Source organism: Lutra lutra, chromosome 6, assembly GCF_902655055.1.
Source record: "Lutra lutra chromosome 6, mLutLut1.2, whole genome shotgun sequence".
In the NCBI taxonomy this organism is placed as follows: Eukaryota; Metazoa; Chordata; class Mammalia; order Carnivora; family Mustelidae; genus Lutra; species Lutra lutra.
Window position 1 is genome coordinate 4,477,747 of NC_062283.1, and position 12,305 is coordinate 4,490,051.

Here is a 12,305-nt window from a genome sequence, read left to right on the forward strand (position 1 = left end):
AAACGGAGCAAATCAGCACTTCCTGCGTAGCCCGTGATAGAGCTGACTTTTCAGGCTGTATGAATCCCGGGCACAATTCCGCTCTGTCCTTGTCACACGCGGTTTGCAAAAATGCTTTTTCCCAGAGAGCTGTGTAGGACCATTCTGCCCAGAGCCAGAGGCTCTCCCTCACTGAGCTCCATTTTAGTTCTTGAAAGTTCCACAGCATCTCTGAACCTTCTGGTAGGCCTGCTGGAAGCGGGGCTGTGCTCAGCCAGGGCTTCCCAAGTTTCAGAATTGTGGGACAAATAGACATGATGTTCAGAAAGAGACTGGAACAGGAGACCTAGAGGACGGGTGTGGACGCCCCACTAGAGTCACGGGATCTGTTTCTTCTACCAGGCAGTCCACGACCTTGTGAGAAAGGAAAGAAAATAAACGACGACTCTGGTTGCAGTTAATGCAATAATTAAATGGAAGCGTATGTTTAAATTGCAGTTGGAATGGGAAATTAAATTATGCAAAGGAATGTTATAGATTTGGACAAGTTTTCATACTGTTAATAAATCTATGCATAATTCATTTTCTTGTAGGCTCCCACAAAATAGCATAAATAACTTCATTTGTAAGGCTGTGAAGTTTTCTATTCTTAATTGGGTGATGGCTAAAACCATTTAAATGCTTCTGGATGACTGAATATATAAATGTTTAAAATGAGCAGTTATAATAGGTTTCTAGGCAGATTTGTTTATTTGATATTACTACATTTATTTTCAGATCCTAGCATAGTACAGATGTTGCATAAAGATCTCACCCAATATGGTGTGAGCTGCATATGATTTTTAAGGAAAGAGATATTCACTCTTCTCTTGGAGAAAGCGCTCTGCTGCTCTTGGAGCATACACTGTCTGACAGGCGCTGTTTTTTTTTTTTTTTTATAAATGTTACCATTTCTTCCTCACGAGAGACCTAAAGGTGGGTTTGTTAGCCCCACTCAGCTGGGAAGGAAATGGTCAAAGAAGGCAGGATTTCGTTAGTCGGAGGTCCCATAGGTGGTTAGTGGCAGCGGAGTGGCTCTGAGCCATGAATTTTGGTCTCCAAAACTTGCCCTCTTTCTATGTCCTGCAGCCTCACACCTTATACACTCGAGACACTCAAGTGGGCTTAGCACCTGAGCATCCGAGGACCAGGTTGTCCGGTTGGGAGGGAGGTTCTTGCTGTAGCAATGGCGAAGCTGTGACAGAGTCCGAGCACACCTGTTCTTTGGGCGCTCACAGTGGCCACTGCTGTCCTGGCTGTTATGTGGCCCCCTGGGAGCTGTTGCTGGGCTAGGGAAACGCAACTTCACCATCGTGCTGAAGAGCCTCCTTTGCAGAGGCAGAGTCTTCATTTCCAGAGGCACGTGGAGGCCACAGGCAACCACTGAACATATGCCCATGGGTGGTCGCCTTGCGGGAGCGTGGCCTTGAGCTATCGAGTCTGTGTGGCTCCGGGTTTGTGATTCACAGGGAGCATGGCAGTCAGCAACTGATAAGTCTGTGTTTGAGGACATCTGCAAGGACAACGTGTGTCTCCTTGTAGGATGATAGCTGCATACTCACAGCGGCCACTAGTTAAGAAAGTGTGTCTAGATTAAGTTTCCAGCTGAGGGCTGTCATCACCCTTCCTCATCCAGTAGATTTTTCTGGAAGTCACAGGAGGGAGAAAATGGTTAAGGCAGTGGCCTTGCTGGCCCCGTGGCCTTGGGCAAGACCCCACCTCTAAGCCTCATTTCTTTCTCTCCATAGTGGGCAAAGTGCCTGTCTCACGGTTGTGAGGATTGAAATGATTTTATAGAATGTCTGGTGTTGGTGAAGTATTCAGTACTTTTTAGCTATTTTTATTCTCATGCCTCAGCTAGGGCCTTCTGGCCCCAGGAAAAGTTAATGTACATATTAAAACGGAGATTGGGGAATCCGCAGAACACCTCCATCTCCCACCTCCGCCCCACTGACCTCCAGGTAATGACTTACATGGACTAGGGGTCACTTTGGGATTTCATTAGCCCATGGTTAAGTGTCTGGTCTTCTACTACTCAGGGAAATGATCGCCAATCCAAGTCAACGGTTGGATCCAGCGACCACACGTCCCCTCAGCCCCCAAAGAGGAAAGGGAAAAAAGAGGAGGTGAATTTGGAAAAACCCAAGAAAGGGAAACAGAATGTAAAGTTAAAGAAGTCACCACAAATAAGTCCAAACGGTGGTAAGTTTGTCCTCGCTACTATTATATTTTTATGGATTATCATCTTAAGGCTGTGATACGATTTTAATTCTTAAATAAATCTGTTTCTTTGGACCAACAGAAGATACTCCTTATTGTCCTTAAGGAGCGTTTTCAAAGGAGACTCTGAGAAGGAAAGATTCTTCTGTTTTTCCCACAAAATTTCTGTTTATAATTAGAGCTTGTGTACAAGAACACATGTTTTGAGGTAAAATAAATTCTTGTGCTGGTCTCATATAAAAAAGGTAAATCTTGTTAACCTTTTCTTCTACTGAAAGAGCTTGATTAACATGTTTACTAACTGCTGTTGACATTGGTCTCTCCTACTTGTGTATCTACAACCCTTGTCCACATTGATCACCGGTTACTTTCAGTAGCATTTCCCTTTCTCCAAAAAAGATATTTTCCTAATTTTACCAATATCCAAGAAAATACAATACATCCAGAAAACTTTACCAGTAGAATGATAACATGTCCCCAAATTAGTTCTGTCCAGGTAAGAGATGCTGTAAAATAAGTTTTTAAATATTTTCATCAGTACGAGATTTGTGCGGTCAGAATTGTGAACTTCTGTAGGAAGACTCTCGTGGGAACTTTTGGGAAGACTGGCTCTTTCTGGTTTCATTCCAAGTGTGGTGTCCATGCAGCGAGCCCGCAGGGGTGGAGGGGTGGAGGGCTGGCTGGGCCACAGCCCCATGGAGGGACTGATTCTTCTTCGCGCCGGGATCCCCTCAGACATCTGTTGGGGCACATGCTGGGCAGGAGGGAGGTGATTGGGTGGTCTGTCATTTTGGATTCATGGCCAGCTCTCTGTCTTCCACTGGGAGCTTCAGTTTCTTGCGAAGTTGATGTGAGGAGTCACGTTAGAATGACCGGTACCGTGGGCCTCACAGCGAAGGGGACATGTGAACTTGTGGGAGTTCAGAGGATGTGGCAGGTGACAAAGGGGTCGTGGGAAGCTGCACGAGACCTAGAGGAACAGCCTGCGTGATGAACCAGTTACAAAGAGGAGGTAGAATGCAGGGGGCTTCACATCGTTCCAGGGAGGGAGGCCAGTTGGAATGGGGGGTCCGGGTACAGCTCTGTGATGGACCTCGGGTAAGCCACTTTTGGGGGGCCCTGTCAGTTCTCTGTAAAACGTGGGTTCATACTAAGATTTAGCTTGTAAGTTTGCTTATCGTTAGGTCATATAATCCCTCGCAGATGACTATGAAACAGGGGAGGCCAGGGTCAACTGTGGGCAACGAATGTTTATTGAATGCATATTTTATGGCAGGTGCCAAGGGAACAAAGCTCGCCTGGAGGCATATGCCATACCTTGAGGATTTAAACCCACAGAGGCTTTATTTTAATCAATGTACCAGGTTGTGATGCCCCCAAGGCCCTGGGATGGTTCTTACTAGCTGTTGTGTTTTTATTCGCAACCACTGGCACGGGTCTGATAAATATGAGACACTTAATAAATATCGGGAAACGCATGCTTGAAGGCACGAAATAGACAGGTCTCTGTAATAGTTTGAATCTTTTCACAAACATTTTTCTTTAAAGGCTTTGGTAAAATGTGAGTTATTTTCTGTGAGGCTCATCTCAGCCTGTGAAAAATCCCCATTCCTCCTTCCAATATGTATATTTTAAAGTCTTGAGTTTCAGTAGTTGCTTCTCAGAAGAAAGGGGACCTTTCATTCTCATTTGCAGAAATTATGCTGAATGAGCTTCCGTCTGCAGTTTCCTCTCGCCCTGGAGAGGAACCTTGACTGAAAAGTCAAATGATCAGTATTTTTGCTTTCGTAGATATTCTCACTTTTTAACAATGGTACCCGTGGAGTGGAAATCACAAGAAACATGTTTTTAAAGTGCTCAGAAAAGGCGGGAGGCCATCGCTGTTCTTCCTTGTCTGTGGAGAGCCTGGTAGTTGTATTAGATAATCGCCTATTTTAAGTGTCTGTTTTCCAGTGTCTTTTGGAATGAGCAGAATATAGGCTTCTAACTGCTGGACCTCTTTGGTGTCTTTCTTTTTTTCTTTTTTTTTTTTTAAAGATTTATTTGTCAGACAGAGAGCGAGCGTGTGCACAAGTGGGGGTGAGGAGCAGAGGGAGAGGGAGAAAACAGACTCCCCGCTGAGCAGGGAGCCCAATGCGAGACCTGATTCTGGGACCCTGAGATCATGACCCGAGCCCCAGGCAGATGCTTAACTGACTGAGCCACCCAGGCGTCCCCTGCTGGTGTCTTTCAAGTGGCAGTTTGAGGGAGTGGATTTCCCCCCCCCAGTAAGAAACTTACATGATCCAGAAATGTATATAAGAGTTGAGATGAAGCATTTTGTATCTTTTCTTCTTGATAGAAATAACATATAACTTGGAAAATGAATCTTGGCTTCCAAAAACATTTTTCCCCCAAGGGAAAATGAAAAAAAAAATTTTTTGTACAGTTTCGTAGACTAAATTGTCACTTGACAAATTTAAGGATATTAGCTTAAGTCCAACTGAGCTGTTTCCCCTTACGAGATCTCCATCCAGATGTCTTTGGCTATAGGAATTTTCCAGGTTATAGTATCAGAGCTCTCTTTTTTGCACTCCTTAATTCAGCTTCCTATTCATTTATTCTTGCCATTTTTTTCTTGCAATTGTTTTTTACTTTAATGTCCTTTATTCTAGTCATTAGAACTAAGTGTGTGCTTTTGGCTAGTCCTATCTCAGGAGGGCTCTTGGTGTCTAGCAAAGTAAAAGCAATGAGACTGTAAGCAAAATGAAAGGGAAGGTGTGTGGTGAGTCAAGAATGAGGAAAAAAATGCAAGAATTTAGTTCCATATTGTATATTTGAAATTTGCTAAGAGAGTATGTGTGAAGAGTCCATATGGTAACAGATGTTAACTAGACTAACTGTGGTGATCGTTTTGCAATATATACAAATAATCGAATAAACAATGCAAGAATTTGATGTCAGAGATGAAACATAGTTTTTTCTACTTGCCCATACTTTACATTTGGAATTAAGTGGTTGATTTAATTTCTTTCAAAGTGTTAAATTTTAGAGTTAGAATGAATATCCGGATCATCTCATAGTGTATGTTAAATTGTGCAATTTTTTGGCCCAGTGTTTGTTACCTATATACTGTTCTCATGTTAATGAGAAGAGACTCTTTTAGGTTGTGTTGATTTTTATTATAATGAAGGCTTAGTCATACCAGTTGTCTTTATTTAATGTTGCTATTTATCATATTTGGGCGTCTAGTGCTGTATGAATGAGCAGTGCTGATGTCTGTCTGTAGAGGGCAACCTGGCTCTAATTTTATTTTTTCTTTTGCTTGCTTTCTTTCTTTCTTTCTTTCTTTCTTTCTTTTTTTTTTCCTTTCCGACTCTGTTTCTTTCCGTAATAGTAAAGCTTAATAATTCAGGCAGAGCTGTGACATATTTCTTCAGGGAAACAAATCCCATTTTCTTTTGGTAGCCAAGATGCAAGGTAAGATTGGTTGGTGATTGATGAAGTTGGGTGTGAAATGCATTTTTAGTGCTGCATTTAAATACCGGCTTAACTGGCCGGCCCGTTTTCCGTACACTTTCCACTTGATTCGTAATGCCTTGAGATACCCTTTCCACCAATGAGCAAAGTAGTTATGATGATTGTCTTAAAATAGTATTTGGGGATTGATTGCATTCATTGATATTTAAACTGTCTTCCACGTGAAAAAAAAATTAGTGTCGTTAGACCCTTTGGAACACAGGAAATACAGTGGATTTAGGGTGCCTTGGAAAGATCAGAAAGGCTGCTTTCTGTGGGCGGGTCCATCCACTGCGGCTTATGTGGTACTGATCATTGATCATGGATCATTATAAACACTTTTTTTTTTAAAGTAGAGTTTTAAAATGTAAGCAAAAACAAGACTTGTTTTCTTGAAGTTTGCTTGACTCTGTGGATGGGAGCGTGGCGCACACACACACACACACACACACACACACAAACGTATCTCACTTGACTCCATTCTTGGCTTATTCTCAGCATTGTTCTGTGATGGTTCCTAAGGAACGCGCCACGTTCAGATTCCTGATGACTGATGGGGCAGGTGCAGTGCGGGGAGGGGGTGTTTAAATATTCTGATCTTGCTGGGGGACTGCCCTTGAGCTGTCGTGCACCTGAATTTTCTACAATCTGCGCGAGCTTTGCTGTGCCACCCCGGGGCTGGAGCGTTGCTGCTGTGTGTCCCCACAGTCCAATCACGGGGCGCGGAAACTTGAGTTGCTTGGGTTCAGCGGATGAACCAGCTCAGGCAGAGGAAACTCCGAGAATAGAACAGGAGGCACGAGTCCACATGTGCGCCCCCAAGCCTCACCCTCTGAGGGGGGTCAGGGACAGGAAGAAAGTCTCTAAGAAGGCGCCAGGATGAGTTCCCAAAGCAGGGCACTGATTGGAAGGCGCTGCAGTAAGGTTTTGGAGTTGTGGGTGTCTGCTGCCTCCCGCTCACCTTTGGGTGGAGACACATGGGTTTTTCGTTCCTTCGTCCACAGTGACTTATCTTAGAGGCAGTGTGGACTGTGGGATGTGGGTCATGTTTTACCACAAGTCTGAGAGCGATAGAAATGTGTAGAACAGGCATTCTACATCGTAGAATAAGAAATACACAGTGGCCTTGTCTGGGGTTTCTGGCGCAGAGCTCCCAACATGCTTGTAATTGCCTAATGTGAGCGATGTGAGTACCTTTCAATATTTGGTCTTTTATCCGCAAATAGCTCCAGCTCCTAAAATAGTTCCGGAGCAGAGGTGAGACAGTGTCTTGCTATTTATAACAAGCCCTTTCAACCGCATCTGAGTTTAAGCGCATGAGGTGACTCCCAGTGAGCTCCTAAGGACGGGGGCTGGTTGCCAGGAGAACCAACCATGTGATTTGGGGGTGGCAAACTTCCTGTCCCATCGCCCACCCCCACACCTCCAGGGAGGGCTGAGGGGCTGGAATGGAGGTCATCACTCATGGCCATGATCTAATCAAGCATGCCTACCTCCTGAAACCTCTATTTACAAAACCCTACACGGAGGGGTCTGGACAGCTCCCAGATTGGCTGAGGCACAGAAATACAAGAAAGGCCCAGAAGCCCCACGTCCCCTCCCTACTACTTACGTCTCTCCCATCTGGCTGCTCCTGATGGACTTAGGAGCCTTGCCCCCTTTCAGAGAACACCACCTTCATGTCTTCAGTAAACACGGACTGAGTGCTTCCTGGTACCGCGCACTTTGTAATCTGCAGGACGCCTCCGTTCCCTCTCGTTTGTGCCAATTGCTCAGCACTAGCCTGGTTTCTCCTGGGGGCCAGCATTAAACCTTGACCAAGAAATCATCCTCAGTAAGGTAGAAGCAATTTCCGTCTCCTTTTCAATGACCAAACTCCATTTATCACTTGCAGATGCTGAAGTGTGTTTATGTGCTAGGCGCTGGCACGTTTTTTCCTTCTTGCTGATCCGCCTCTGTATCCCTTTTTTCTGTGGGGCAAATAGCATTTCTGCTTGCACGTGCTTAGTCTTAATACTGTGTGGTGCTACAGACAGGGCCGGGAGCTTTCCCCACTCACACGATACACGGGGTTGCCGCTGTACGCCGGGGTCTGTTTTAGGTACGAATGCTATTTTTATTCTTCTCAGGAACCCTCGTTGTTTTCAAAATAAGATATAACCAGTGTTGCAAATCACCACGTAGCATGTCGCCGCCACGGGGGTGTAAAAATAGGGAGAAAATAACTGCAAAGTAGGTTTGACCTTTGTAGGCTTAAAGCTGTCCACTTACTCTTATTTTATACTCCTGGATGATAATACCAAGTTGTCTCTCTGAAGTCAGGCAATGCAGCATTCCCTTGAAAATGCCGTCCAGGGGGCACCTGGATGTGGAGCACCTTCGGCTCAGGTCATGATCCCAGGGTTTCAGGATCAAGTCCCATGTTGGGTTCTCTGCTCAGCGGGAAGCCTACTTCTCCCTCTCCCTCTGCTCCTCCCCCTCCCCTCACCCCCCCCATGCTCTCTCTCTCTTTTTCTCTCTGTCAAATAAATAAGTAAAATCTTTAAAAAAAAATGAAATTAAAAAAAAATTTCATCCATACTGAAAAGTGTGTTTCACGGGTTGCAAATCTGACAGGTCCCTTCTGCCCCTGCCCAAGTTCAAAGCACACATCTGTCACCTCTGGACTGATGGGAGCCGGCTGTCTCCCGGGCTTCGTGGTGCTTACTGGGAAGGGTGCCAACACAAAGGGTTTCTTACCCCGTGAGAAACAGGCGACTTCTGCCCAGGTCATTGAGGACAGCTCCTATGACCTTGGAGAGGCTGCTGGCGCTCTGCACTGCCCCAGGACCCCTCGGCCTCACCCAGAGCACCTGGGCGACCCCGAGCTAGAGGTTTTCAGCCAGGGAACTACAGTGGCTTCCTAGAGTGGGTTCCGTGGAGCAGCAGTTTGCGTGCTCTGAATAGGGGTTTCTCGCAGTAAGAGTGCCAAGCTCCAGTGCAAGCCCGGGAAGCGCTGGGTTACGTACGCAGAGCGAAGCCACTATCTTTGCTGCAGGGTCTGCAGAGTCCTTCCTGTGCCAGTGTCCCTTGCTTCTTGGGACTCTGGGTCCCCGTGGTGGAAGCGTGTCGGCAGGAGGACGGTCGTGTGGAACCCAGCATGAGGGGAGCTGGGCTGTGGAGCCACACGGCACCCTCTTCCTTGCGGGGCTGCAAGGCATGTGGGGATTTCTGACGAGGGTCCAGCGAGACATGCCTCTCCATGGGCTTCTGATCGGAGCTGCAGCTCACGGAAGCAGCTCCCGACGGACTGAGCACCATGGGTTTACGGTCTCGTTAGTCCTCCGAGCAGCCCTAGGACTCAAGCGGCATTACTGTGAGCACCAGGCCCGTCTTACTCATAAAGGAACCCCAATTTTGCAGGGTTAGGAAGTTTGCGTTTGACTAAACGAGCTGCCGGCCGCTGAGACTGGGACCCACCATTCTGGTCTCTTGTGGGATGCTGTCTGGGGCCTACGGGACCTCGCATCTGGGCCGTGGAGCCCAGGAGTGTCATCCGCCATCCCATGGATGAGCAGTGTGCTGGTGTGAGTTCACAACGGCCTGTGTGTGCACAGAGAGACCAATAACCACGTTTATTAGCGATGGCCAAAGAAAATCGACAGCGTGCTTTTGAAGGCTCTCGGTTTCCGACAGATCCGAGAATTCTGGCGGGTGGCAAGGCCACTGTACGTTGGCACCTGCCTCACCGTGTTCGTTCCCTTACTGACTACGAGGGACCTTAAGGAGAGTTCATGGCAGTGGGAGAGGAGGTGTAGTGCCCTCTTGGAGATGGGGTCCTGGGTCAGAGTGAGGAAATCCCATGCCAACCAGGAGTCCAGATTGTTTCCTGTATGTCTGACTGGCCAGCTGTTAATTGGGGGTTCCCAGGACCCCTCCATGGATCTGACAGATTGCTAGCATAGCCCACAGAACTCAGGAAGATAGCTGACTTACCAGCTCCCTGGTTTATTGGGAGAATAAAACTCAGGAGCAGCCAGATGGGAGAGATGTGCGGGGATAAGTAGTAGGGGAGGGGACGTGGGGCTTCTGGGCCTTTCTTGTATTTCTGTGCCTCAGCCAATCTGGGAGCTGTCCAGACCCCTCCGTGTAGGGTTTTGTAAATAGAGGTTTCAGGAGGTAGGCATGCTTGATTAGATCATGGCCATGAGTGATGACCTCCATTCCAGCCCCTCAGCCCTCCCTGGAGGTGTGGGGGTGGGCGATGGGACAGGAAGTTTGCCACCCCCAAATCACATGGTTGGTTCTCCTGGCAACCAGCCCCCGTCCTTAGGAGCTCATTGGGAGTCACCTCATGCGCTTAAACTCAGATGCGGTTGAAAGGGCTTGTTATAAATAGCAAGACACTGTCTCACCTCTGCTCCGGAACTATTTTAGGAGCTGGAGCTATTTGCGGATAAAAGACCAAATATTGAAAGGTACTCACATCGCTCACATTAGGCAATTACAAGCATGTTGGGAGCTCTGCGCCAGAAACCCCAGACAAGGCCACAGTGTATTTCTTACTCTATGATGCTTCCCATTCTGTGTGTCTGAGAATGTCTTCTCCATGCTCTCGTGTTTAATTTTTAGTTTGGACAGACCTAGAATTCTTGGTTGTTAGTACTTGTCACTGAGCGTTCTGAATGTATCACTTCATTGTTGCTGTTAAGAAATCTGATGCTGTTCTCACTCCTGCTTATCTGTGTGGGTTTCCCCAAAACATCGCTCGATAGGTGAGGATGTCAGAGAAGGACTTGAGTGCAAGAAGTTCGTTTGGGAGGTGACCCCCGAAGCATGGGCAGGTCTGATGTAGAAGAGGGGGGAGCTTGTGAATGGGGTACTCTAGAGGAGCCCCAGGTCCTCTGTAGACAACTAGCGTCCTGCTGCTGGAATCTTCTGAGAGAGCATATGGGACATGCCTCCAAACTGTCCGGTGCAGGGGTGAGACACCGAGACACCTGCCTGCCAAATCCTGTCCTTCGCTGGTTGAGGGTGGTTCTCCCTGCTGCTCTGGCCTGTCCATGTTCAGTCCAAATGAGCGTCTGTGGCCGGAGGAAGGCCTCAGGCAAAGGCAGGAACTTGAAGTGCAGCTCGGGCTGGGCCGAGAGGATGGGGGCAGGGTAAGGGGAGGACTTCCCCGAGGTGGTCTCCTGTGAACCGGGACAGGAGAGATGTCGGACTTGGCGATCTTTGATGGTGGATAGAGGAGAGAGGATGGTTTGAGAGATATGTAGGAGACAGAATGGTTGTGAGCTGAGGTCACGTGGGAGGGCGTGAGAGAGGAGGAGGCACACAAGGATAGATGGCTGTGACAGGGGGTGCCTGGGTGGCTCAGTGGGTTAAGCTGCTGCCTTCGGCTCAGGTCATGATCTCAGGGTCCTGGGATCGAGTCCCGCATCGGGCTCTCTGCTCAGCGGGGAGCCTGCTTCCCTCTCTCTCTCTCTCTCTGCCTGCCTCTCTGTCTGCTTGTGATCTCTGTCAAATAAATAAAATCTTAAAAAAAAACAACCTATAAAAAAAAAAAGATGGCTGTGTCAGTAACTCTTGGGAGATCACCAGGGAGGAGGGGAAGGCTATGCACGTGGAGATAGAGGGACCTGTCCAGCACCCGGTATAGGTGTACATGGACCAGACGGAAATGGGAAGATTGTCTTGCAGAGGTAACTGCCGAGGCCATCAGCTGATAGGTGAGCATCAAAGTCAGGTGCAGAAGAAGCAGCCCCGGGGGCACCTCTAGACCTTGAAGAGAAGGGGCAACCCCGACTCTTAGAGCAAGTTCAGAAGGAGGGCAAGGAGAAGTAGGCATGAAAAAGCATCTGTGTAGCCCTTACACCTCTAACTACCTTGCTCGTCTTAGGACGCAAATGCTGTGGGGTAGGTGTTGTTCATAGATGGAAGTCCTAATTTCCATTCTACAGATGGAATAGGAAGACCCAGTATCCCACAGTCTGCTGCATGCCAGAAGTCATGTAATAAATGATGGTTATCCTGGCCTGTGAGCCAAGAGTTTTTCCCATGATCGCGGTGGCCTTCATCGGACTTTGTCGTTGTGTAGAGCCCAGATGTGTGGGAGAGACGCTGTGTCTGTTTTATAGGAAGCTGAGACCAGACAGAAGGTGCTGAGCCCTACGCTTGTCACCGATATGTCTTGCCTACCTTGTAGCCCACCCGGCGTTGTTAACCTGTGTGTGCAGCCCCGGAGGAGGGACAGCGTGTCGACATCTCAGATGGAAAACAGAGACAGACGGATTATGCACAGTGAACACCGAAAAATAACAGCAAGAAAATTGATTCAAACTATGCTTAATGAGGGGTATGAGAGAAATGATCATTCAGAATCCTGAAATTGTTTTTAGTAGGAGGTGAACATGGTGCAGTCTGAATGGGAATGACCCTTCCCCTCTCACTGCAGAACTACCAGAAGATCCAGTTGGAAGGTCTCCACGTCACACTAGCCCAGGGACGTGTTAGGGGCATAAGGAGATGATGGCTGTTCTTTCATTAAAAGAAGAATGCCACGCTTTACCCCTCACTGGAACCAGAGTTCT

General features: G+C 47.5%; 1 protein-coding gene across 2 annotated transcripts in view; it reads left to right on the forward strand.

The window, feature by feature from the left end:
- Positions 1-12,305, forward strand: part of DCDC2 (doublecortin domain containing 2) — a 139,448-nt gene that overhangs the window by 56,983 nt on the left and 70,160 nt on the right. For both annotated transcript variants that reach the window (XM_047734958.1, XM_047734957.1), the window contains exon 8: positions 2,058-2,220. In XM_047734958.1, coding sequence (XP_047590914.1) covers positions 2,058-2,220 — 163 coding nt within the window. The remainder of the gene's footprint in view (positions 1-2,057; positions 2,221-12,305) is intronic.